Below are 24,394 nucleotides of genomic sequence, written 5' to 3'. Positions count from 1 at the left end.
CAAGTCCAAACTCTCGGTGTGGCGCCGTGTCGCCACCGAATTAGCTCACGGCAAAGGCCATGGAAGCCGGGGACCTGAATCATCATGGACGACACGGTGACATGGTGACACGGGGGATACGAATACCGACTAACTACTACGAGCACCACTAATACTACTACCACTACTCCGTATACGTACGGGGGACGACCTTGCGACGGGAGTCACGGTGGGGCCCGCAGAAGATTGGAAACCCCCAGGATCTATGCCAAGTATCCAGCCGCTGAGCCGCGCTGTTGTGCAGCGCTGGGCCACAGGGAACACGTTCCGACGGATCGACGCACGCCCCCCACAACCTCTCCCCCCCCTGCTACATAGTACATACCTCCATACTCGTAGTAGGAGTAGTAGTAGTAACAGACGCTCAGCATCCATCGTTCTGCTGCCGCTCGCCAAATCCTTCAACGGCCAGGGAACTGCCGTCCGAGCTTCGAATCGGAGCCGAGAGATCACAATAGTATGGGTGGAGCTTTCGAATCGGGAGGCGAGCCGGCTCCAGCGCTACACAGCCGTCTTACACCGAGTTGCTAAAATACGGCTTTGGTCAAGCTGCAAGGTCGGTCAGGTCATCAGCCTGCAAAGCCAGCGGCGGACGTTGCACAACCAACTTGGTTGCACAGACTTGCAGAACTGTTGTGGATACGGCCTGCAAGATGCAAAAAGGCAAGATGCAAAACGCAGAATGCAAAATGCAGAATCCTCTTCCAGGGATGCTAATTGGGTTGGCGATGGGCTGCACGATCCATGTAGGTACATACCTACCTGGTTAGTACAGCCCACTCACTGTCTGCTCTGCTGAGATCGAAGTTGGGATCCCGTCACCTCGCTGCACACACTCCCTACGTGTGCAGAATGCAGTAATAATGTCCACATTGGCACTCTCTTACGAGTGTTATTCGCCCCTGGAAGTTTCAACCGCAATGGTGACCTCGGATCCACTGTTGGGGGCTAATCCGTTCGCCTGCTCACCTTGGTTAGCTGCTGTTAATACAATGTACGGTGATGCTGCTGTATGGCAATTTCTCGGCATCACGTCACCTCTTCGTGTTTTCTTTTCAAACCCTGCCTAGTGTCCTAGCTTCTTTACTACAGAAATATCCCGAGTATATCCCGAGTCAGATTGTTATGACGTCGTAGCACTAAAACGAGATCCCAAGCCTTCATTCGCTCATCGGTGCCAAGAAGTCCTCCCAATTGAGACTTTCAGTGGTTCCAGTATACATCGGAGCCTTGGCGCATCTCCTCATCGTTCGCCTCGACGGTTGTGATACTCCGTACTCCGTAGTGATGCTGCAAATACCGGGCTCGCCACGAAACCCAATGCCGGCACAGAAGCACGCCACTTGAAGTGCCCCTTCGCAGGTGCCGCCGTCTCTGCCTGATGATCCTCGGAGACGGAGAGGTCACACCCAGCCAGGAACTGGCTTGCTGGCTTGCGGGCTTGCGGGCTTGCAGGCTGGCTGGCAGCCCAAGACTCGTGCACTCACAGCGCAACACAATCTGATATCTGGATTGGCAGCACGATTTCCCGGTCAACCGGCAGATCAACCACTCGGATGAGCCCGCCTGGCTATAACACAACAAGAAGGGCGCGCCGGATTCCGCCACGTTCTGTAGAAGAGTACCTGCATCGCGTGGGGTCGTGGTTGGGCCACGGTTCCGGGTTTCCTGTACGTACGAGTACGTAAATTGTCCTGTTCCACGAGTCGTTACTAATTCTGACGTTGCGAGATCACAAATCTCGCGCCGGGCGGTTTCTTGAGTCCCTCAATTTCCGCCCTCCATCGGCAGCCGGACGAAGGATGCGATGTTGCGAGGTCACAGTTCATCGCACGAATAAACCGGTAGGTGACCTCCCCCAGGACAATACGAGCGGCTGCGTTGGCCGGTGCGACGACAACGCTCCGCCCCCGAGGCAATGATCGGCAACCCACGCTGTTGGTTGTCAGTTTGTCACCAAAGCTGAACGGGAACGCCCCCTCCCGTCCCATGTCCGCCCACAGGGCTAAAAAAGTAATACTAACCGCCAAACCCGATGACTCCTTGCATCTACCCATGTAGGTGGAAACGCCCCAAACGCGAGCATGCCATCACAGACAGGTTGTGAGCAATCCCTTTGCAGAGAGGACTGTTTCTCGTATCGAACCAAGCCCCCTCTCTCGGTGCGCTGGTCGTCTCAGGGAAACCTTGGTGAGATTGTTGAGCCGTGCTCTTGCCGCAGGGCATTGGGATGCGAGCTGATCCCCCGATGCAAATAGACTTTGATCGCCATCATTCACCAATAACAGGTGAGTAGCATCACCCCTGTGAACGACTGTGAACAGGAAACATCGCAATGGGTGCATGGTTATGCAGCATGCAGCTAGCAGAGCTAGAGAAGCTCCCGAGTCAGGGTCAGAGACAGCCAAGCACGCTGATGAAATGCTACATCCAGAGCCTCGTCTGGAGTGCCCTGATCTTAAGCTTGGACCCAACTCTCAAACCATCAAACTGCATGAGCCTTTCCCGTCGCCACAAGGCTTCTTGCGCCTTTGGTCGTCGAGCGTTCCGAGGATGTGTCGCCCAAGACCCTTGGCGACGGAATTTGTCACGGGGCTCTTTTGACTCCTAACGGAATCCCGAGCCCGCGCAGGTACAGAGTCAGCGGCTGCGGCCCATTCGTACCGTTGTCGTTTGATCGGTTCCATGCCAGCCGACGATCTCTTGCCATAGTGGGGCATGAGGCGAATCAAAGATCTCTCGCAGAGATCTGTTGCAGCGTTGCCAGGCGCCGGAACCTTGTGATTCCAGGTGGCACATGCCGCACGTTGGATATACCATAGCTTTGTACCAAGGAGGTTCGCCGAAAGCTGTACTGCGGCACGATCCAGCTGTCAACTTGTGCCGAAGAATCCCGGTTGCTGACGCTATAGACAAGAATATGCCCCTTGCTTAGTTCAAGAGGACGGCCCAATATAAATCTTCCACGGGCGTGCGTTCCATCACTTGTGCGAAGGTACCGAGTACTTGAAACGTGTAAGCCAAACCCTTCACTCCACCCCGCAGGACACAGAAATAGCAATCGTTCCTAGGTAGATGAATGCCAGAGCCCCATAGGCCTGCCATAGCCAATCTTTCTCGTTATTCTCCCCATTGCTTCTCTTTAGTTTAGTCGTCAACATGGCTCAGGTTCTGGCTGCGCAGATCAAGGCCGAGGTCCAGGAGCTCGAGCCCAAGGTCCCCGATGCCTTTGACCGGGAGGAGTTTCCGTGGAGTTACCTGACGGCAGATTTCTACCCCGGCACGCCTCCAACCTCTGTGAGCGACGGACACAGCGAGCTCAGCCTCCTTTCGACCCCGGTACAGCCAGACGATGAGCCGGTAATCGCCGTTCTGGGCGTAGGCTACGTGGGGACCCATCTTGTCGAGTCCTTCTCGCGGCGCTACAATGTCATTGGCTTCGACGTTTCCCATCTTAGGGTGCGCCAGCTCCGCGATCAGTACCAGGACAACGAGTCTTTGGAGTTCACCGAAAACTCCAGAGATCTTTCCAGGGCCACGCATTTCCTGATCTCGGTGCCGACGCTTCTAAGACCAGACAGAACCATTGATTCGTCATACCTGAGGGACGCCATCAAGACGGTCGGCACGGTCGCTCGCCGGGGGTCAACAATTGTCGTCGAAAGCTCCGTTGCTGTTGGTATGACCCGCCAGCTACTTGGTCCACTCGCCCAAGCCAGTGGCTTCTTTGCCGGCATGTCCCCAGAAGTAAGTCCTTCCCCGCTTCGAAAACATTGCCAGTGCTGACAGCCTCATCAGAGAGTTGACCCCGGACGCGTCCATCCGCCCGTCCAATCCATTCCAAAGATCATCTCGGGTCTCGATGACGTCGTTCCCGGGTCCCTGGATTCCATAAGCCGCGTCTACCGGACCATCTTCGACAACGTCGTCACCGTCTCGAGGCCCGAGGTTGCAGAAATGATGAAGCTCTACGAGAACTGCCAGCGAATGGTGTGCATTGCCTATGCCAACGAGATGGCTGACGCGTGCATCTCGCATGGAATCGATCCGTACGAGGTGTGCGGTGCCGCGTCGACCAAGCCTTTCGGCTACATGCCCTACACCCCGGGCCTGGGCGTCGGGGGCCACTGCATCCCGGTGAACCCCTTCTACCTGCTCTCCAACAGCAGTTTCCCTCTCCTCGAGGCGGCCACAAACACCATGTGGTCACGGCCGGGGAGGATCGCCGAGAGGGCCCTGGCGTCGCTGCGACAGGGCCCAAAGCCTGTCGGGCTTCCCCGGGTGCTTGTGGTCGGCATGGCCTTCAAGGCAGGGCAGTCATCGCTCAGTAATTCGCCTGGACTCGAGGTCGCCAAGCATCTTGCAGTCTCTCAAGAAGTTGAGGTTGTCTGGGCTGATGCTCGGGTCGCTCAGGACGCCATCCCCCAAATCCCGCGGCTGGCCGATGAGGAGTGGCGCAAGGATGTTCTAGAGACTTTTGCTCTGGTTGTTGTCGCTCTTCGCCAAAGCGACATGGATTTTGATGTTCTTAATGAGCTGAGGGACGCGAGAGTGGAGATGTGGTGTCGATAGAACAGAGGTCCAGGTTGACGTCGTGCGGCTGGCGGTTCGGTCATTCTAGACTCTGTTGTCCCGATCACATGACGTGGATACCCTATATCCAGCCCTCACGACACTGGCATTCAAGACTACCTTGGCAATGAGAGACTATAGACATTCTGGTCCTTTACGAGTGTCTTCCCTATAAGTAACTGTGCAATGAAATATTGTGTGTACCCCGAACTACAATTATCTGATTGGGCTTGTCTAGCCAGCTACCAAAAGACTCGGACCCAACGGCTAATGGGGGATCCTAACCTCACCAAAAAGCAATACCCGTTATTTCATGTCCATAAAACAATTCTTATATAGATTCTTACACTATTCATCATAAATATCCAGATATTCCTAGCCGTACCATAATATCTGCCGGAGTTAGGGTCCGTCCGCACGTCATCTAGCAGTAGTAGCAACTCGAAGTATCAATCGAGCTAAGCGGAGGGGTGAATCTAGAAGAACGACTATTCGTGGTAACAACGACGGGGAGCGTTTCTTTATCACATGCCACCCCTGGGGTTGCTCTGTGGCCAGTCGGGTGGCAACGGCCATCCTGCATCACGGACACTTATACCTGCAGTCGGGCCTGTTGCGTGGGCAGGACGACACGTCTTCCCTGCGGCCACATTTCCCCTCAGTCAAATATCCTCTAGCTTTATTGTCTGTTGTCTGTGCCAAAGTATCCAAGATGTCCCAGGCTCGCGTCAATGCAGTCTACTATCCATCCTGGAGAGTCTACAAGGGCAAACCGCCGTCATGCCTCGACCTCAGCGTCACAACTCATGTGTTCTACGCTTTTGTTCGGTGAGTGAGGCAAGCCAGCATGCGTCACCGCGCCTGCCCACTAATTGATTGCTTTTAAAGCGTCAACGAGGATGGGACGTTCAGGGTAAGTTCGCTCTCATACCGCGAAAGGACGGCAACGACCGCTCACAACTTAGCTCCTGGACGACTGGGGGGACCTCAAGAAGGACGTAGACGGCGAAAAGGGATGTCTTGCCGCACTCGCCAAGCTGAAGAGACAGAACCCCCATCTCAAGACCTTGGTCTCTGTGGGCGGCGGCTCTGGAAGTGCCGAGTTCCCGAATCTCGCGGCCAACCCCGCGGCCAGGAAGACATTTGCTAGGGATGCTCGCGAATTCTGCGACCGCTATGGGTTTGATGGAGTTGATAGTACGAGGCACATTCGCTTGGAAAGAATAAAAGGCTGACTCGTTTTGGCAGTTGACTGGGAGCACCCAACTGAGCCCTGCCAGGGCCAGAACTTTGTCAGCCTCCTACAAGACACCCGCGAGATGTTACCGTCCCCGAGATATCTGCTCACATCGGCCCTTCCCGTAGGGGAATACTGTCTCAAGCACATTGACCTTACAGCCGCGGGCGGCCTCCTCGATTTCCTCAACCTGATGGGATACGACTTCACTGGGGCATGGACAGACGTCTCGGGACATCAAGCCCAGCTCCTCCCTCCCGGGCGTGACCTCAAGCATGTCTACCCTACGCTGCGAAAGTGCTGCTCAGGCGGGGTGGAATACGTGCTGTCCAGTGGATTTCCAGCACACAAGATCCTTCTGGGGGTACCCGCATATGCCCGATACTTCCCCAAGGCAAGGGGACCGGGTCAGCCTTTCTCAAACGGGGGCGAAATGGACTACTGCGATATGCCGGAGGAATGGGTCAAGCAGGCGGACGTCGATGAGCGCGTGGCAGCGGCCTCGTATGTGGATTCGGCAGATGGAGGCAAGGGGTTTCTGTCGTTCGACGTGCCGGCTACGGTGGCGATAAAGTCCAGGTTCGTCAAGGAAGGAGGGCTAGGAGGCCTGTTCTACTGGTCGGGCGCTGGCGACAGGCCGGGCGTTGACAGTCTTGTTGCTGCGGGATACCGGGAGCTCGCCTCTTGAGAACTACCGAGCACGTCCTTGAAATATAAACCGGCTCATATGACCGTGGCATGCGGGCTTCTCGATTGCGTGGGGCAAGCCACTCAGAGGCTGAAGACCGTTTGGGGACCACCGCTTTGCCTGTTGTAGCGCTGTCCGGAAGTCACTGGCGAATGAAGCATCATGTGGCCCGATGTGGGCGCAGCTGAGCCGGACGTTGCAAGCTGCAGCACCATGTCTCGGCTCTGGCGCTGTTGTCGCGGGTTGTGACCATCTGTGTGTGTGTGTACTCCGTACAATGTCGACGCAACCAATGGGTACATGGAAGAACTTGGAGAAGGGCGAGAATGGCGTCGCAGGAGGAAATGTGGGCGTTGTGGATGGGTGACGAGGCGCTGGTGTCGCACCGCCACATCCATTTCGTCATGCGTTTCGCCAATCAAGGCATGAACCCAACCCGGCCCAAAACCAAGCACGAGGTAGCAATAAAAGGTGATCGTCCCCAGCCTTTATCGGTAAATCCCAATCCCACCTTCTCCTTGCAAACCCTATTCAACGTCTCTCGACACCGAAAGCAGGATATTTCTTGTAGGCTAGCAGCATAAAGTTGACGTTGGAGGACGAAGCTGACCATATCGGGAGTTTTAACAGCTTACCCAAACCGACCACCTAGAACCACCCCACCAAACAGCCACCACAATGGGTCTCTTTTGGGCAAAGGGCTTCGGCACCAGGCACTTTGGCACCAGTGTACACGTTGATCGACACGGCGTCCGTCGTGGGCCTTGGCGATTCTCTCTCGGGAAGTTCAGCTGCTTCAAACGGCACTGAGAGACCTGTTGGGACAGCGCGAAGTTACGGAGGAGGCGATGGACAGAGGGAGAGAGGACACTGGGATGGGTACCACTGGCGTGGAGTTTGATTTATGAGCGACACGATTAACGATTCGGACCTGCATCGATTCCCTTGGCTGAACTGCTTCTATGATATACCTAAATGAACCTAATACAATCAATCAATGGCATGTACTCTGAAGTGTCCTTCCCATTACTAGCACAACGCTTCTAAAGCTACACGAACATGGCGCGAGTCTTCCCTCAAGCTCTGCCTCATTCAATGAGCCCTCTGTCTGACTGCGAGAGACAGCTTATCAGGTCACAAGTCGTAGCGGGCAGACTAGGACCTACTACTAGTACTATGTAATACTCGTGGTACTTAGTAGTAGTATGTATTTCGCTTGTTTCTTGTACCTTGCGATGAAGTCATACTGCTCCAGGCGGGTATGCAGCTAGCGGGTGGGGCTCCCACTTAACGCGACCTCAACCGACCACGCGTCTTCCCACCCGCACCTTAACTCCAGTACGTGCCGCGCTGAGCCATCAAGGATGGTATGACCACGCTTGATTGGGTATCCTATTGTCCCCTGGTCACATGTTCCTCTACTGAAGGCCTCTATTTTTCAAACAACAATGGGCTATGGCTGTGTTAAACTTCACGCTGAGCGAGGAGGGCGTTAGTGCCTTTCGGGACGCCCTCATCTGCCTCAACAAGTTCAGCGACGACGTCTCGCTCGAGGCCCGCAAGGACTCGGTGAGTGCACATCACTAGTCCATGTGTGTTACTGGTTGAGATGCTAACCTGAACTTAGTTTGTCTTGACTACACTGAACACCTCCAAGTCTGCCTATGCCAGCTTCAAGTTCCAAACCAACAAGTTCTTCTCTCGCTACCAGTATCATGGAAGTAGCCAGTACCGCGATAGGTTCTATTGTACACTCTATATTCGAGTGAGTGATAGACTGGGGCGTCGCAGAATAACTACTGACCACCCGCCGCAGGCATTGATATCACTGTTTCGCAGCCGTGCCGGTGTTGAGTCACAGCGCGACGCCGAGAAGCAGACTATTATTGATCGATGCGATGTAGCTATCGAGGATGGCGAGGGAATCTCTAGCCGTTTCATAGCGCGCATCATCTTTAGGAACGGGCTCACCTCAACGCACCGCCTCCCCTTCGAAGTCTCGGTGCCGGTACACGCCAAGTTTAACAAGCAAGACTCCCCGCATCACTGGACAATTTCATCGAGGACTCTACGGCAGCTGATGGATCACTTCGGACCTGGAATTGAGCTCCTTGATATTAATACTGACGGCGATCATGTCAATTTCACATGTTTCAGCGAGAAGACTATGAGCGAGGAGGGTATGTGTAGGGAGCTCCCTGCTGGTAGTGGCATTGAGACTAACGCACGACGTAGCCGTCTTGAAGAAGCCACTGCAGACTTCCATTGCCATCGAGGCTGACGAGTTTGATGAAATCGACGTCGAGGATAAGCTCCACATTGTCATATCTGTTAAGGACTTCCGTGCCATCATCCAACACGCGGGTATCACGGGCAACGACCTCTCAGCCTGCTACTCTCTCCCTGCCCGCCCCATTCAGCTTTCTTATTCGAGCGATGCCATTTCCTGCGAGTTCCTCATCATGACGGTTGGCGAGCGCGGCACCAACCCCGCTCAGAAAACCAAAAAGGGCCGCAAGAATGCGGCATCGCACAACACAGGCCCTCGGCTGGAGGCTGCCTCTCGTAGGACTAGTGTGGCCCCATCCGAGGCACATCCGCAGGGCGCAGAACCTCAGGGCCAGATGCCACCGCCAGCTTCTCGACCGCATCTGAACCCCACGCCAAGTGCAACCAGGGCCAGTGCCTCACGCATAGGAGCGTTTGACCTCCGGCCAACCCAGCAGCCTCCTCCAGCGACCAACAACTCGGAGAGCCTCTTTGTCGAAGACGAGGGGTGGGAGCCCGTTAGAGATGAGGATGATGACGAGGACAATGCGAGGCTGGAGTGGGACCATAGTGCTGATCCGGTAAGTGCGCTTGGGCGCCCTCATACTGGTATCTCTAAGCTGACTGAACAGAACCCTTCTGCCTTGCATATGAGCCGAATGGAGAATAGGCAGACCACTGGTCCTGAGCCGCCGCAAGAGACACAGGGGGATGCCGAATCGACATATCTCGAGCCGACACAGAGGCTATCGGATGTTAAGAACCTAGCACTGTTCCCTGACTAAGGGGTCCGCGACAGAGGCTCTCACCATCGCTACACCCGCGCCTAGACGTCTGGGGCCACTTCAGCCAGATGTAATGCTTATCCAGCTGGTAGCACAGCCAGCTCCAATGGTGTCTATAGAAAAGCCTTCGGGTATGAATTTTGACGACGCAATGACATTCCACCGGCCTTTGACATCGTTATTCTCGACTTGAGGTCCGCAGTTCCCGTGTTCGCCCCATCCCCAGGAGAGGACGTCACCGCTCTCAGTGAGTGCAACAACATGTTCGCTTCCTATGGCAATCTTCTTCAGCGGCGGAAGATTGGGAGGCGGAAGCTGGCCGTGGTCGTTGCGGCCCCAGGCCTCGAGGCCTCCATCTTGAGCTAGGACGTAGACATTGCCCCAACTGGCTCCCACATCTTTCCACGCTGGAGCGTTCGAGGGAGCCGTCGAGCGTATTTTCCACTTATCAGAGCCCAGGACTTGCATCTTCCCACTGCCAGGGTCCCCAAACAAGCATGTTGTCTCCTTGCAGCAAATGGCTCTGCGGACTTCGAATCCAACGCCCTCGATTTTGTGAGGCGTATGCAAAACACATGCCCGCTCTCCAGCCTGGCCCTTTCGACAGTTCCCCCATCCATAGGCCTCTCCATTGCTGAGCACAGCGACAGCATGTCCCATGCAAGCGTGAAGGTCCACAATCTCCGTTCCTAAAGGCGGGAAATCCTTTAGGAGGGTCGCCGTCGGCGTTCGCACCATGAGCTCCCCGGCACCGAGTTCGCCCTTCATTCCCGTCCCAAGAGTGAAAAGTTTAGTGTTCTTCCCCTGGGCATCCTGTGCCACGACCAGGGACGCTTCCCATGTTGCGGCTATCAGGGAAACTCGGCCAACTTCGGCGTCGCCCTGTTTGGCGAACTTGATCTCCTGGAATACCGGCACGCTTGGTTCAGGCCCTAGACCGCATGCTCCACTGTTCGGGTCACCACTCCAGTAGACTTGTCCAGATTTTGCGAGAAGAAGAGTGTGGTTCCCTCCTGCAACGACTTTGGCCACTGGGGAGCTTGGTTGAGATGGGTGGAAGAGGACGGGCTTCGGGACGGACACATCCTCTTTGTGACCGATTCCCAACTGGCCTGAGCCATTTGAACCAATTGCGAAAACAGCATTCATGGCTAAGCTGATTTCTTACCACATGGGAATGATTGAATAGGCCGCTCATGTGGGGAGAGCACAGTCATTTGCACCTTATTCGTAGGTTATGTACCTAACTTGGGTAAATGCCCATGAGTGGAGATATATTGGCTTAACGGGGTGCAAGTTGCATAAATGCAATGCGAAAATTCCGCTATGCAGATAGACGGGAACCCTCAATCTGCTAGAGTGACCTCGCACAAAATTTCCTCTCAAGCTTCCACTCCAGCTTCCTTCACCAACACACTTCTTGGGACCTCCTTCGCCCGACTCTTGGCCACGAAGGGGATCTCTATGAGGTGACACTGCACCAGCATGTGATTGATGGTCTAGCACACAGCTTCGACTGAGCTGCCAGCGCAATGGATTCTCCCGTGCCAGAGTTTGTCATCCCGGAAGGGATGCAGAACTTCGTCGTGGGTCTGATCGGCATGGGCGACATGGGCAAGATGTATGCCGAGAGACTGTCTGCCGCCGGCTGGAGGTAAGTTTCATTGTGAATGCTCGCTCTGAAGCCTGCAATCTCTTCAATGGTAAGTCTCAAATCTCTTTCCCCCCCTTCCCCTTCTACCTCTACCCTCCACAATGATGACTAGAGCGCATTTGGCTCGAGTATGGCTCAGGGCAGTCTAGTGGCCGTTCCGGTCATTGGACACGCCCTGGGCTATCACTGATGTAAACGCTTGCTACCTTAATAACAACTGTCTGAACCCGTGGACTCATTCCTCCTTTATTACCTTCACCACTTTTGACTTGGCCTGAAGCTAACTGGAGAAAAAGAATAGGATTGCTGTCCCATGCGCATGCCGCTCTGGTAGTCTGACAGGTGTGACAGAATTATGGCCTGCGACCGGGACGATAAATATGATAGCTTGAAGCAAGAATATGCCAGCAACGTACGGCTCGTGCTCTAGCCTGTCCCGCTTCGTCGTGCCCACGCTGAGCTCTGCCCGTCTATAGAACAGAATAGAAATATGCCGCAACGGCCACTTTGTCTCCCGCGCAAGCGACTACATCATCTACAGCGTCGAGGCTGCCGTCATTGACCGTGTGATTGCCCAATATGGGCCCTGTATGCCGTCCCAGTTGTAACCCTTTCTGCTGTATTCTTGTTGTGTCCTGGTCGTCTGACTCGTCCACGTCTCTTCTTAGCTACCAAGCTCGGCGCCATCGTCGGCGGCCAGACGTCATGCAAGTCGCCCGAGATCCAGGCCTTTGAAGCCCACCTCCCCCAGGACGTCTCTATCGTCTCATGCCACTCACTCCACGGCCCGACCGTCGAGCCCGCCGGCCAGCCCCTCGTCCTCATCCAGCACCGCGCCCCCGACTCGGCCCTCCGCGAGGTCGAGACGGTCCTCTCGTGCCTGCGCTCCCGCTTCGTCTACCTCTCGGCGCGCGAGCACGACCGCATCACGGCCGACACCCAGGCCGTCACCCACGCGGCCTTCCTGTCCATGGGCAAGGCCTGGCACGCCAACACCCAGTTCCCCTGGGAGCTGGCGCGCTACGTGGGCGGCATCGAGAACGTCAAGATCAACACTATGCTGCGCATCTACAGCCAAAAGTGGCACGTCTACGCCGGCCTCGCCATCCTCAACCCGGAGGCTAAGCAGCAGATTGCCCAGTACGCCCGCAGCGTCACGGACCTCTACAAGCTGATGCTCGAGGGTGACCTCGAGGGCCTGCGGGCCCGCGTCTACGCGGCGCGCGACAAGGTCTTCGGCCCGTCCTTCACGTGGGGCTCGCGGCCGCTGCTCCAGCCCGACGTGCTGTCGTCCTTCTCGCTCGGCACGCCGACGGCCGAGTCGGCCTCGCGACCCAACAACCACCTCAGCCTGCTGGCCATGGTGGACTGCTGGGCGGCGCTGGGCATCGTGCCGTATGACCACATGATCTGCAGCACGCCGCTGTTCCGGCTGCGCCTCGGCGTCACGGAGCACCTGTTTGGTGACCCGGCCATGCTCGACGAGACGCTGCGCACGGCCGTGTCGGATCTGACGTACCGCAGTGACGATCTCGAGTTCACGTTTGCCGCCCGGGCTTGGGCCGAGTGCGTCGCTATAGGGCACTTCGAGACGTACGAGAAGCGGTTCCTCAGCACGCAGGAATTCTTCCAGCCACGATTTGAGGAGGCCAAGGTGGTCGGGAACAAAATGATGAAGAAGATTATGGAGGGTGTCAGGGCTAACGAGGGATAATTATTTGAGAATAGTACATGACAAGGGGATCTCGCGACAGGGTACGGGAGAACTGCATAGGTAGGTAGAAACGGACATTAACAAGTTTCTGGACATCAACAAAAGCAAGCTGCTGCCTTGGGTATCCTACATTGCCCTATACGCCGCCATTCAACACTCTGACGCCTCTTTAACCCGAAAAAAGCAACCCTATCTCTACACCTGTGTGATAACATCGGGCACTGCCGACTCTACACTTTCCTCCAACATAGCGATCCCGTGATCAACATGCAAAGGTCCCGGCGTGCACTTCTCTTGTTGGCCCCGAGGCTCAATTGCTGGGGTCATGGAACGCTCAAGATACAGATCTTCGTCCCAGTCCGGCGCTCCTAGAGGAGTCTTGCAGGCTACCTCAAACGACACCTCATTAAACGGAAGCGTCAACCCAACGTCGTATTCGGACTCGTCGAGGTGTGGGATCGGATCGCCCAAAGAATCCGACCATTGGGCCATACGTTGTAGGGCACTGGTAGAGGGAACCGAGGTGAGCAGCTGGTTTCTCACGCCGGGGTTGATCTTTAAGGAGTTTGAGCTTGACCATGTTAGTCCGTTCTCACTAGGTACGGAGTACCCCCCATATGTACTCACCTTCGGCCGTTCGAGATGCTTCTCTCCGCCGCAAGTCCCACAGCATGGGTCTCAGTCGCACTCTCTGTACCATAAGGGCTAGGAGATGGAGGTGGTGTCCATGGAGGGCGCACAGCGTACGCTTGATTAGGGACCCCATTGGTATGAGAGAAATCTGCCAGATTCTCACAGCGCGGGGAGTGCTTAAGTTGCCCTTGCACATTACCTGGCGATGGCAGTGGTTTCACTGGCGAGCCTAAATCCTCTCCTCGGTCGCTTGTTTTCCCCTTTGTTAGGGGATGCTGGCTCTGGACAAGTTGCTTTGCCAGGAGTTCCATGATGCTTATATCAAACCCGGCAGAAGTATCCGCGCAGGGTGTTTTGAGGCTAGGCTGTGATATCGTCAGCCGCTGGGTTTACCATCGCTAGGTATTCCAAGATCTAGCGCTAATCACGCACCTGGGGGGACTTTCTGTTGCCTATCGTCTTGAGGACTTCGGAGTCCACGATGGGCCGTCCACCCAATACGTCGAATCCGAATCCTAAGGCAGAAGTGGGGAGTATCTCGCCCTTTGCCACCGCGTCCAAGCTTAGGAACGATCTGTCCGCTGCTCCCGGTCGACATCTTGAGCACACCATGTAGCGACACTCCTGGCCTCTTTCAGGGAGCCATGGAGATTGGTCGTTCGTCGGGGTCACAGGGATCCCACATCCTTGACCGTTGCTAATGCGACTCATGTGGCCCCGGTCATCTCGGAGTTTATCTCGGGCAATAGCCTTGTGTACCTTGGAAATTGTTAGTCAATCGTGGGCTAATTACTATGGCAGTACTGATGGTACCTCATCACGCTGTCTGAGTATTGTCGCAATCTGGTCAGGTCGGTATTTAAAGAGTTGCTCTGGGGAGACCTCGTCAAGAAAACTCAACACATTCGTTCGGACAGCGGCGCTTCTGCTCCTTGGGCTCGATCTTGACATTAGAATGCCTCCCAGCTCGTCAAAACCAATCTTAACCGGAATCAGCGACACAATTGTTGAAGTTTCGGGGCCCATGCAGATCATACCTGGTATCCTCGGGCGGCTGAATCCTCGAATATGTCTTCCAGGTCCTGTGTGCAGAGATATAACCAACCGAGCGGCCCAGGGCGATGGCACGAGTGGCAGATCAAGTCGTGCGAGTAGACGCGTGTCATGGTAATGTGACTGCATAGCGGCTTAGACCGTGGCGGCGGGAGGTTCGGTGATGGACACATTGCCATGGTAACTGTATGGCCCTGCGAAGGACAACACGCGTGTCTGCTCGAGCTTCCACGTGAACTTCAACAACTGAAGCTCCCTCGCTTCGATGCGCGAGTCGCTCCTGAGAAATACTAATAAAGCACTAAACAAAATACTAGAATGATGGTGGACGATGTATGTTCCACTGCGTCGTCGACTGTCAAATATCCGGGGATACCGCAGTTCGACAACTGTAGTTCTCCTCTGCCACAGAAGCATTAAAAGGTCAGTGAAGGTGAGATAAGTAGGTAGTAAACGATCCTACCCTTTGTGGGAATGGGAAGTCGCCTCGTGATAACGACCTGAGCGCGGCAGGAAATCGAATCGATGTGGCAGTCGCGTGTCTGTCCACACCAAAACAGGAGTTCCCGTGACCCCGTTACGACTTTCAAGGCTAAGTTCTTACTCCTAGGAAGTGTTTTAACTCCACGTGCGACATTTTGAAAGCTGCCACCTACGAGTACGTCCAGCCAGTTGCCTCGCACTGCGAGCTGAGGCGGGTCTAAGCCTGCCAGGCGAGGGCAAATTTAGGTTTCAACCCCTGGTTTTGTTTTTAGGGGCAGGGGAAGATATAAACTCCAGTTACTTAAACCTCTCTCTATTGATGTAGCCTTGTCTCTTATCCTTCCTGTTTTTGCGTATCTTCCAGCTCACATTGTGTTTGAGCAAAGTCGTGACAAGAGCGGTGCCCAGGTAGTACTGAACCCTTTGCCTCAAGGGCACTGGGCGTCGATAATAATTTCCGGTGGCAAATAACACAAGGCTGAGTATAGGCTGAGAAAACGATTTTATTGGTGTCCGGGGCGTACTTGGATCGGCCCACTCCATTATCTCGAGACTTCTCAACGCAGTCAAGCAAGCGGAGATCCATACTACCAGCTGACTGTATGAGGACGTATTTGGTACTTAGCAGTAGAGGAGCCGCTCGAGAAGCCATACGAATGTCACGTAAGAAGGCATCTGACTCTAGATTACTGTTTACCAACCTGATGCAACCCTAAGACCTCTTAAATACAGTTACTGCCAGTACTTGTGTTATTATGTTGTCGCCAAGGTTAGCCGCCACATTGGGTCCCAGCTCAAGCCCTTGTTATAGATGGATCCTCATACCTACATAGTCCCAGTGACTGTAGTACCATGGATTTTACGTAGCTTATACTAGTAGAGCTGATCCTAAGATCGAATTGTTGCATTGTGCCAAATGCCCTGCCTAGTGTTGGGCAAGAACCTCTGGTTGAACATAGATGGTTCACAGACTAGCCGACTGCGTTATTATAGGTTTGCATTATGGATAGTGTGGGAAGATATATTCCCTCTCATTGCATACATAGCAGCCATAAGAAAACTAGACTGAGGCTAATCTCCATCTCCCTGTGGATCAAGCCTCTCCGGTCGACATATAGCCGCGCTCCCGACGAGATACTGGTGGCTTCCGCGTGCACCATACGTAATGGAGCAGCCTCTACAGCTTGACGCAATAATTTGTGCACCCAAAGTCCCGGCGCTACCACCTAGACTGCCCTCACAAATGGACAGAGTATAGATATAACGGTTACCCCCAGTTCATCATGCGGAGTGAGGGCCACCAGGCCCCAAGCCTTCTTACTCAGGTCCGCGGCGTAGCTGTTGAACCACCGCCAAAGCGGGGAAGCCTCCTCGCCCAGCGAGTTGCAGTTCTGCTCTTCTGCTTTCGCGGGGTTATTGCAGATTAATATCTACTCTTCTTGGGTAATTCCCAGCTCAATGTTAGTCATGTGTCACAGAACCTCTCATTTAGGGCGTCTGAACGGATGTGCCTCGGTATTGAGCACGTATTCATCCAGACTGATCAGGTCTGGCGGCGAGAAGATGAGGTAAAAGTACTTGAGGGTTTCCGCGAGCCAGAAGCTCTGTAACGTTTTGTCAGCTTTGCCATCGTGTGAAATCATATTGCGGGGCACTCACCTCCATGGAATCCTCTTTGGTCGGCGTCCCAGACTCCATTACGTCGCGGATCGCAGCATACGCAAGAGGCGTCTCAGTGGACCTGATGATCCCCTGGAACATATCCCAAGCAATGTCCCTGAACTCTTCATTCCCCGTCATGCGGTAAAGAATGAAAATACTTTCAATCGCTTCGGGGCGAAGGATGTAGCGAGGGTCACGGGCATTCATCCAGCCCTTGTTGAGAGCAGTATCGCCCTCCGAAATCCATCGCTTCTCATCCCAAGTGCAGCCACCGAGGGAATCGCAGGGGACTAGGTTGAATATCTCGGGCATCACACCGGTAGGAAACTGGCCATATGCCCAGCCACAGCCGCGAGCCAGACGTTCACCAATCTCAACGTGGTTTTTGATGCCGAACAACTTGCCTCCCAGTCCGAACATGCCACCAGCGAAGCAGGTCAGGTGTTGACCTTCTGGAATCTTTACGACCCCGCCTTCTTCCACTACTGTCGCATCACCGGAGAAGAGAATGTCCCTGCCATCCGGAAGCATCGGACGAAAAAGCAAGTGCTGAATCGCCGCCTCCGAAGCACTGCGGTAAAGGGTCTCGTATGTGGGGTCGAGACCACCCAGCAAGGCGTACATCTTGGGGAGATACTCGTACAGCGAATCTGCGAGCGCGCCGAGGGTGAATTGCTCTATGTTGACCTGCTCATTCCGGAAGTCTATCGTGCGCGGCCATAGTCCTGGCAGCTTAGAGCGATGCTGTACGCGCTCGAGGAATCTGGTGACGCGATCTGTGGCATCGTAGAATTTGGGGTCGCCCGTAATTTGCGACAGCCGTGTGAACTCGAGACACAAAGAAGCTGGCGAAGCTGAGGGGTCATTTGTGCCCGCAAGCTGGGCGCCATCACGGGCCTCCTGGAAGTTGAGCCAGAACCCGGGTAACCGATTGGGAGTATCAAACGCCTTATATAGCATTTCCCCAAGCTCAGTAGCTTTCTGCAATAAAGTCTTCTCGCCACTCAGGTCATACGCACCGAGGAGGCCACCGAGATGCCGAATTGTGGTTTCGAATAGGTTGACGGCCCCATCCGACGTTTTGGCGAAATCAATGGCGGTGACCGCAGCACTAGCCTCGTAGAACTCGGCCTTGAGGTCCATCATCCACAGTGTATCCAGCGTATCGACCAGCGTCGCCGCCCATCCGCCAAAGTTGTCCTTGCCGTGGCCCGAGATGGGCGCGAGCTCGTCCCGCAGCCAGGCGTGCTGCTTGTACGCACTGTAGCTGCGCTTGAAGACGCGGAGGACTTCGTCGCGGCGCGGATCGCGCTTGGAGGGGTTCTTGAACGCGCTGGGGGGCGCCTGGACGCGTGGCATCGGGCGCGGCTGGCCCTCTGGAAGCTGCTTGATTGCGCCCGGAGGGTGGAATTCGTGGGCGGTCGACCAGTCGAAGCTACTCGCAACGAAGCGCGGTCGCGCTGGGGAGCACAACCATTGGAAGAGGTGGACAATGAAAAAGACGAATATAACAGTCGCCGTTAAGGTGACGAACCGCGAGCTTCGACGTGGCATCGCGGAGAGTTTGCTTGGCTTTGGGCGCGCCCACGCTCGCAGACGGACGAAGGTGAAGGTGAAGGTGAATGGCAGCTCAGTAATATTGCATCGTGCCTAGGTACTCGTATGTCAGGTGCCTGTTGGCAGCTGCAGCTCAAGCTACTAGGTACGAGGAAGTAGCCGCTAGCTAGACAATGCTAAGAATAGCGATGCAATGGGCGTTGACCAAAATGCCAGGGTTCAGGAGTATCGATGGATCTCCAACACCCCTGACCAAAGTTGTTGGTCCTGTGCAGCGCTTCTCTGCGTCGTCTAAGTGGCTCGCCAGTACCCCCGCCTTGGCAGAATGGTATCAACAGAGCAACCAACACTCTGCGAATATCTTGAAGACAAATCAAGACGCCATACGTGTTTTCCCGAATTTCGGCCACCCAATGCATCCATCGCGCCAATTGTTGTTGGTAGGGTCTTCCTACGACGCTCCCATTGGAGTGCACCCAGCCTCGGGCCCATGGGTTTACGCGCTCGCCCCCAAGCGACGTGGATGCGATGATGGTTGGACGTTTTCGGTGTTCGAAACGCAACGAAATGAAATCCTTTGAATCCTAGAGGTTTGACCAAAATGCAGCCTCTTGCCGCTGTGCTCTGTGTCACCTGTCTCTTCTTCCATGTCTCTCCTTGAGCAATATATCAAACCTGATGCCCTAACGTGGTTCCTAAGCCTATGCGGTATCACCAGAGTCATCGTCCAAGTCCACCAAGGTCGACCATGTTTCTTCATCGGTGTCTCTGGGTCTTTCTACTTCCCTTAGCTTCCGGGAACCCGCCCTGTGATGCAGAGCCCTTCGCTCTGGACCTAACTGACGTGCAAGTCTTTCCAGATGTCGAGGGCTCGTTCATGAGAGGCATCCCGGCAACCGTTGGCGACCCTCCCCAACACATTGTCCTACTACCGTGGCCGTAAGATGATGTTGTGTCCTTTGAGTTCCGCCTTTGGATTGGCTGACATGGTCTAGTGAGTTGAACAATACCTGGATCTACGATGATCAGTCATTCTGCGATAAAACCATCATTTGGAACGACCTGATCTGCAAGATCCGTCGGGGAAACCTTTTCCAAGAAGAAGACTCCAAAAGTTACTTGAAGGAAAGCGGTATCCGAGAGGCAGGCGGTGCTCCTGAAGAGGCGGCCTTCCAGGGCTCCGAGCATGGCATCAAGAAACTGGTTTCGACCAGTCTGGGCGCTATCGATACCCTGTCCCTCAACGGCAGTGAGGCCCTCGAGAAATACCCCATCGGAATCCCTCGACTGCGTTGGGACCACGGCTATACCTTTTTACACTCTCTGGGGATGGGCTCCAACTCGACGTATCTCAATGCCCTGCGTAGCGCCGGACGCATCGGCTCCCGTGTCTGGTCCATCTTCTGGGGTCGGATGTGGATTGACGAGCCGCTTGACGGGTCCGTCGTCATCGGAGGTTACGACTTAGAGAAGGTGATTGGGGATAACTACACCTCGGCACTCGACTATTCCGACTTTGATGGCACCTCGGGGTGCTGGACTGGCATGAAGGTCCTAGTGAGGGACATCCAGCTCAATTACCGGGACGGAGAAGACCGCAGCATATTTCCGTCAAATACGGCTCTCCCGCTGTGCATAGTACCGCAGAGACAGTTTCTCTTTGAGGCCCCTACCTCCATCTACGACGCCTTTATAGAAGCGACGGGGATGAAGAAGAAGGGTGACTCCTTCGGCCTGCACTGGTCAGCTGAACTAGTTGATCCCAATAATGCGTAGGTGGCCCTTTCTCGTGTTGCCTTGCCGCTCTCTTTCACATTCTAACTCTAGTCAGATTTGATGGCGATTTGACTTTCCACTTAGACTCCGGACTTGAGATCCGGGTCCCCAATAACCAATTTCTCACTCCCTTCGTTGACATCAACCGAGAGGGGAAGCGCACTGTCGACAAGTCAAAACGCGAACTGCTCATCAATGCAGTGGGCGGCCAGCCGGCGACGCTGGGAAGATATTTCCTGACCGCAGCATACCTCATGGTCAACCACGACTCCAATACATTTACCTTGTGGCAAGCCAACCCGTCGTCGTCGAGCAACCTCGTCCGTGTGCTAGACGAACAGGCGGCGAGCCAGTGTAACGATGACCAAAGCGTTGTCCAGCCATCTCAGAGACCATCTGGGACTCCATCGGCGGCCCCCGAGGAGACACAGGATTCCCCAGAGAAAAACGGTCCATCTAATAGCTCTAGACCTCCGGCAGCAATCATAGGAGGTGCGGTTGGGGGCGGCATCGGTGTCCTGGCTATCCTAGGAATCGCAGTTTTCTTCATCGTGCGCCGGTGGAAGAGACGACCAGGTCGTGCAAATGATGTTGCCCCATCCAACCACCTACAGGGCTCTAGCGAAGAAAAGATTGTTGATTATAAGTCCGGGGCCGGATTCAACCCATATATCCCCCAGGAGGTGCCAGGATCGCGACCCCAAGCCTTCGAAATGCAAGGAGAGGGAATGCTGTACCATGAATTGGACGCCCGCTCGAGTTGGCATGCAAACAGACGATAGGTACCTAGCTACACACGTTAATTCAGTAATGATAATGATCTCATCTTCAACACCTGAATTTAGAGCTCGTCAGGCCCAGTAGATGCCTGGAGACCTAAAGTCTCTACGTCTGAGGCCTCCCTCTTTTTCAACAGTAATGGCCATGGATAATTGAAATGAAATTCGCTGGAACAAACGCCATCTTCGGGGACTTCCACTGTCCAGACGACATCGGAGGGGATCCATGAAGCTTGACAGTCTCGAGTCAAGACTCTACGTCGCCGGGAGCCGGCCGTATATGGGTTTGTGGCTGGTGAGATGTGGCACTGGTGGTTGATCGGTGGTAAATGGTGGCTGGTGGTTGGTGAGAAAACAACAAACCCACATGAGCCTCGGTCTTGGGGGGACTAACTGAGCCAATGGTGTGGCGTCTCAGCCCCCCCTAACTGCAGCGCCAACCTCCGTACCCCGGCGTCACCGTCGCGACACGACGACCCTCAGCCCTCTGACCCTCCTCGGCAGGAACGCCCCCAACCTTCTTCCCCCCATCCCCCATCGCTCCACGACAACCATCGCCAACGCTTGACGACGACGAACCTGCCGCTTCTTCGTGTGAGTATTTTCCCTTTCGACTGTGCGCCACGTCCCCCTGTGTCGTTCGCAGCCCAATGCACCTCATGTTCAAGACATGATGAGGTGCCACACTGCGCATCAGACGGTCGTTGGGCTGCGTTGGCGGGTAAACAAATCCATTGGCCAGCCATCGCCACATTCCAACGACAACCCGACGGGGCCATTCCATTGCTAATGACTGTCTCAACAACCCCAGATCCCTTTTTTTACGCCCCCGATCCTTAGCGACGTCATTGACTCGGCGGTTCCGTGAAAACGAGCGACCATGTCGGTCAGGTTCGAGAAGGACACCAAGCAGGTTGCCAAGGGCATCTTGGAGGATGCCGTGGATGGCAAGATCCCTGGCACCAGCGGGAAGCACCCCATCGCCGCCGCCGTCGGCACCGCCTTGACTGGCGGCCGCGAGATGGCCGGCACCAAGGGCTATCTGGCCGCCTACATCAAGCAGCTCGAGGACAATCCGCTGCGGACAAAGATGCTCACCTCGGGCACCCTCGCCGGAACCCAGGAGCTGCTCGCCTCGTTCCTCGCCAAGGACCGCAACAAGCATGGCAACTACTTCACCTCGCGCGTTCCAAAGATGGCCGCCTACGGCGCCCTCGTCAGCGCCCCGCTCGGCCACTTTCTCATCTGGCTCCTGCAGCTGACCTTCCGCGGACGCACCAGTCTCAAGGCTAAGATCATGCAGATCCTCGTCAGCAACCTGATTGTACGTCTAGATCCTCGCGACACCCCCAATTCTGCAATGGACATCCCGCACTAACAGTAACAGATCGCTCCCATCCAGAACAGCGTCTACCTCGTGGCTATGGCCCTCATCGCCGGTGCCCGCACATACCATCAGGTCCGCGCCACCGTCAAGGTCGGCTTCTGGAAGGTGATGCGCGTCTCCTGGATCACCTCCCCGGTCTGCCTCGCCTTCGCGCAGCAGTTCCTGCCTGATCAGCTCTGGGTCCCCTTCTTCAACGTTGTGTCCTTCGTCATTGGCACCTACATCAACACCGTCACCAAGAAGAAGCGCCTCGCTGCCCTGCGCAAGAAGCACTACGGCGACAACCGCGCCCCCAGCATGGGCCGCCCCGACGAGTATCCCGGTCCCATGGGCCCCGGTCCTATGGGTCCTGGCCCCGGCCCCAACCCGGCCTACTAAGGGATACGCCCGGCAGGGTGAAAACGGAGTGGTGTGTGAGGTTAGATGAGTTGAATTGAGTTGAGCGAGAGCTGCTCTGCTCTTGTGGCTCCTTTCTTCGTCTCATTTTTCTTGTTGCGACAGCGGGCTGTATACATTGATAAACGGCCGTGAATGGTTTGGAGCGAAAGGCGTGGAGGCTGGTTAGGCGGTGATTAATGACTGTCTAAGAGCTCTTTTGTACAAATTTTGGCCCGGTTTTACCACGTTATTATGGTTCATGTATTTGGCATGGTAGAAAGGGACTATTGATGCTCTGATGTTTGGATATACACATACTTCTTCTTCTATATGGTGCAGTGTTGTCTTCTGCAGTCCTCGTCTCGGGGGCTTTTTCCTGAACTGGGCCGTTCTTTCCAAGACGGCGTTGCTCCGATGTAATGAGTATTCGGTTCGTTCGGCTTCAGCCGCAGGCCGAGGCTCGGCTCCGATAGTTATCTTGGCAGCTCAGGTGTCTTCACCTCCGCCGAGATGAGGGCCGAGTGGCAAGTAGGAGCCGCTGTAAACTTCCGATCACAGTACAACCGCGGTGATTCTTGTTGTGGTGTCTGTCGTGCATCCCATCGGCTTCGTCTCAGTCGCCTTCGACCACACTTCCATCCGTGTCGACCATGAAGCTCGGACTCCAATACTCCCACTCCCCCTTGGTCTGCTTATCCACCCACAACATCCCCTGTGACACAAGGTCGTCAATCACAGTCCGACACCTCGCCCTCTCCCAACCCAGGTTGTCCCTCAGCATCCCCACGCTCACATACCCCAGCACCTGCACTGCCTCCACCACCGCCGCCTGGTCGGTGCTCAGCTCCCGCGGCACGCTCCGTACGTACTCCTTCCTCCCGACCCTGAGCACCGCGTAGCTCCCCCCCAGCGGCTTCAGCGTCTCCACCGCCCGCCGCACGTCGTCCTCACTGACCGCCGCGCTGCCCTCCATCCGGCCCTGCGACACCCGCTCCCTCAGCTCCCGCAGCCCAATCAGCCCGCCGTTCTCCCCGCGCGTCCGCCCGCACACCTCCACCACACGCACCGCCAGCTCAAAGTAGAAGTCGTTGACGCTACCGCCCAGCAACTGCGCCCACAGGCCCTGGCTGCTGCTGCTACCGCCGCCGTCGCCGCCCGAGGACGACGCCAGCGGGTCGACCCCGATGGCCGTGCACATGCGGGCAAACTGTGCGCGGAAGGCCGGGTCGGAGCGGATGTCCTTGGCGTGCGTCTGCGCGAACTGCTGGAGCAGCGAGCGGAATACGGAGAGCTGCGTGGAGAGCGCCTCGGTGTTGGTGGCGCGGAGGTTGGAGCCGTGGGAGGCAAAGTGCGCCGAGGTGAGGCGTGAGCGGTCAAAGGCGCCGATGCCCACGCCCTTGCGCGACATGTTCGGCGGTTTGTGGGAAGTGTTATGCGTGCGACGTAGTAGTGGTGGTGATGTTGGAGGGTGGTTTGGAGTGTTGGGGTTGGAGCTCAGAAGGAAGGTGGGAGGCGATGACGGTAGTGGGGTATCATGTCAGCAAGATATACGAGTTCAGATATAATACACACAATACACACAAGACGACCCGTGATAATTTGATTTCAGGCGAATCCGTAGAATTTTGAACATGCTTTTGTCAAGTCATCTATCTGCCCGGCGCCCCGCGCGCTTTGCAAGTAAAGAAATCTGTAGGGCGGTAATGATCCCAAGCCGCCACTACCGCCA

General features: G+C 55.4%; 9 protein-coding genes across 9 annotated transcripts; 6 read left to right on the top strand and 3 right to left on the bottom strand.

Annotated features, from left to right (window-relative positions):
• Positions 1–3,198: 3,198 nt before the first annotated feature.
• Positions 3,199–4,611, top strand: ACO1O0_007807 (nucleotide sugar dehydrogenase; the record flags this gene model as incomplete). Its single annotated transcript, XM_083197175.1, has 2 exons — positions 3,199–3,786; positions 3,838–4,611. 2 exons carry the CDS (start codon positions 3,199–3,201, stop codon positions 4,609–4,611), a joined length of 1,362 nt encoding a protein of 453 aa, XP_083046643.1.
• A 712-nt stretch (positions 4,612–5,323) lies between these two features.
• On the top strand, positions 5,324–6,536 carry ACO1O0_007806 (glycoside hydrolase superfamily; the record flags this gene model as incomplete). Its single annotated transcript, XM_083197174.1, has 4 exons — positions 5,324–5,439; positions 5,500–5,524; positions 5,577–5,808; positions 5,860–6,536. The coding sequence occupies 4 exons, from the start codon at positions 5,324–5,326 to the stop codon at positions 6,534–6,536; spliced, it is 1,050 nt and encodes a 349-aa protein (XP_083046642.1).
• Positions 6,537–7,991: 1,455 nt separating this feature from the next.
• Positions 7,992–9,589, top strand: ACO1O0_007805 (Rad9-domain-containing protein; the record flags this gene model as incomplete). Its single annotated transcript, XM_083197173.1, has 5 exons — positions 7,992–8,105; positions 8,164–8,301; positions 8,353–8,716; positions 8,772–9,385; positions 9,437–9,589. 5 exons carry the CDS (start codon positions 7,992–7,994, stop codon positions 9,587–9,589), a joined length of 1,383 nt encoding a protein of 460 aa, XP_083046641.1.
• Positions 9,590–9,649: 60 nt separating this feature from the next.
• On the bottom strand, positions 9,650–10,738 carry ATS1 (regulator of chromosome condensation 1/beta-lactamase-inhibitor protein II; the record flags this gene model as incomplete). The annotated part of the gene is made up of 1 exon (XM_083197172.1): positions 9,650–10,738. The coding sequence occupies one exon, from the start codon at positions 10,736–10,738 to the stop codon at positions 9,650–9,652; it is 1,089 nt and encodes a 362-aa protein (XP_083046640.1).
• Positions 10,739–11,121: 383 nt separating this feature from the next.
• On the top strand, positions 11,122–12,957 carry TYR1 (prephenate dehydrogenase (NADP(+)); the record flags this gene model as incomplete). Its single annotated transcript, XM_083197171.1, has 4 exons — positions 11,122–11,243; positions 11,595–11,655; positions 11,720–11,831; positions 11,912–12,957. 4 exons carry the CDS (start codon positions 11,122–11,124, stop codon positions 12,955–12,957), a joined length of 1,341 nt encoding a protein of 446 aa, XP_083046639.1.
• Positions 12,958–16,610: 3,653 nt separating this feature from the next.
• Positions 16,611–18,342, bottom strand: ACO1O0_007802 (glycoside hydrolase family 47 protein; the record flags this gene model as incomplete). The annotated part of the gene is made up of 3 exons (XM_083197170.1): positions 16,611–16,730; positions 16,786–18,248; positions 18,336–18,342. 3 exons carry the CDS (start codon positions 18,340–18,342, stop codon positions 16,611–16,613), a joined length of 1,590 nt encoding a protein of 529 aa, XP_083046638.1.
• Positions 18,343–18,992: 650 nt separating this feature from the next.
• ACO1O0_007801 (uncharacterized protein) lies at positions 18,993–20,903 on the top strand (the record flags this gene model as incomplete). The annotated part of the gene is made up of 4 exons (XM_083197169.1): positions 18,993–19,053; positions 19,206–19,284; positions 19,341–20,117; positions 20,177–20,903. 4 exons carry the CDS (start codon positions 18,993–18,995, stop codon positions 20,901–20,903), a joined length of 1,644 nt encoding a protein of 547 aa, XP_083046637.1.
• An 877-nt stretch (positions 20,904–21,780) lies between these two features.
• On the top strand, positions 21,781–22,665 carry ACO1O0_007800 (Mpv17/PMP22 family protein; the record flags this gene model as incomplete). The annotated part of the gene is made up of 2 exons (XM_083197168.1): positions 21,781–22,224; positions 22,288–22,665. 2 exons carry the CDS (start codon positions 21,781–21,783, stop codon positions 22,663–22,665), a joined length of 822 nt encoding a protein of 273 aa, XP_083046636.1.
• A 613-nt stretch (positions 22,666–23,278) lies between these two features.
• dot2 (ESCRT-II subunit protein SNF8) lies at positions 23,279–24,073 on the bottom strand (the record flags this gene model as incomplete). The annotated part of the gene is made up of 1 exon (XM_083197167.1): positions 23,279–24,073. One exon carries the CDS (start codon positions 24,071–24,073, stop codon positions 23,279–23,281), a length of 795 nt encoding a protein of 264 aa, XP_083046635.1.
• Between the last annotated feature and the right edge of the window lie 321 nt (positions 24,074–24,394).

This window comes from Amphichorda felina, assembly GCF_050947745.1.
Source record: "Amphichorda felina strain 45539 chromosome Unknown scaffold_8, whole genome shotgun sequence".
In the NCBI taxonomy this organism is placed as follows: Eukaryota; Fungi; Ascomycota; class Sordariomycetes; order Hypocreales; family Bionectriaceae; genus Amphichorda; species Amphichorda felina.
This window is presented reverse-complemented; position numbering and strand designations above follow the sequence as displayed.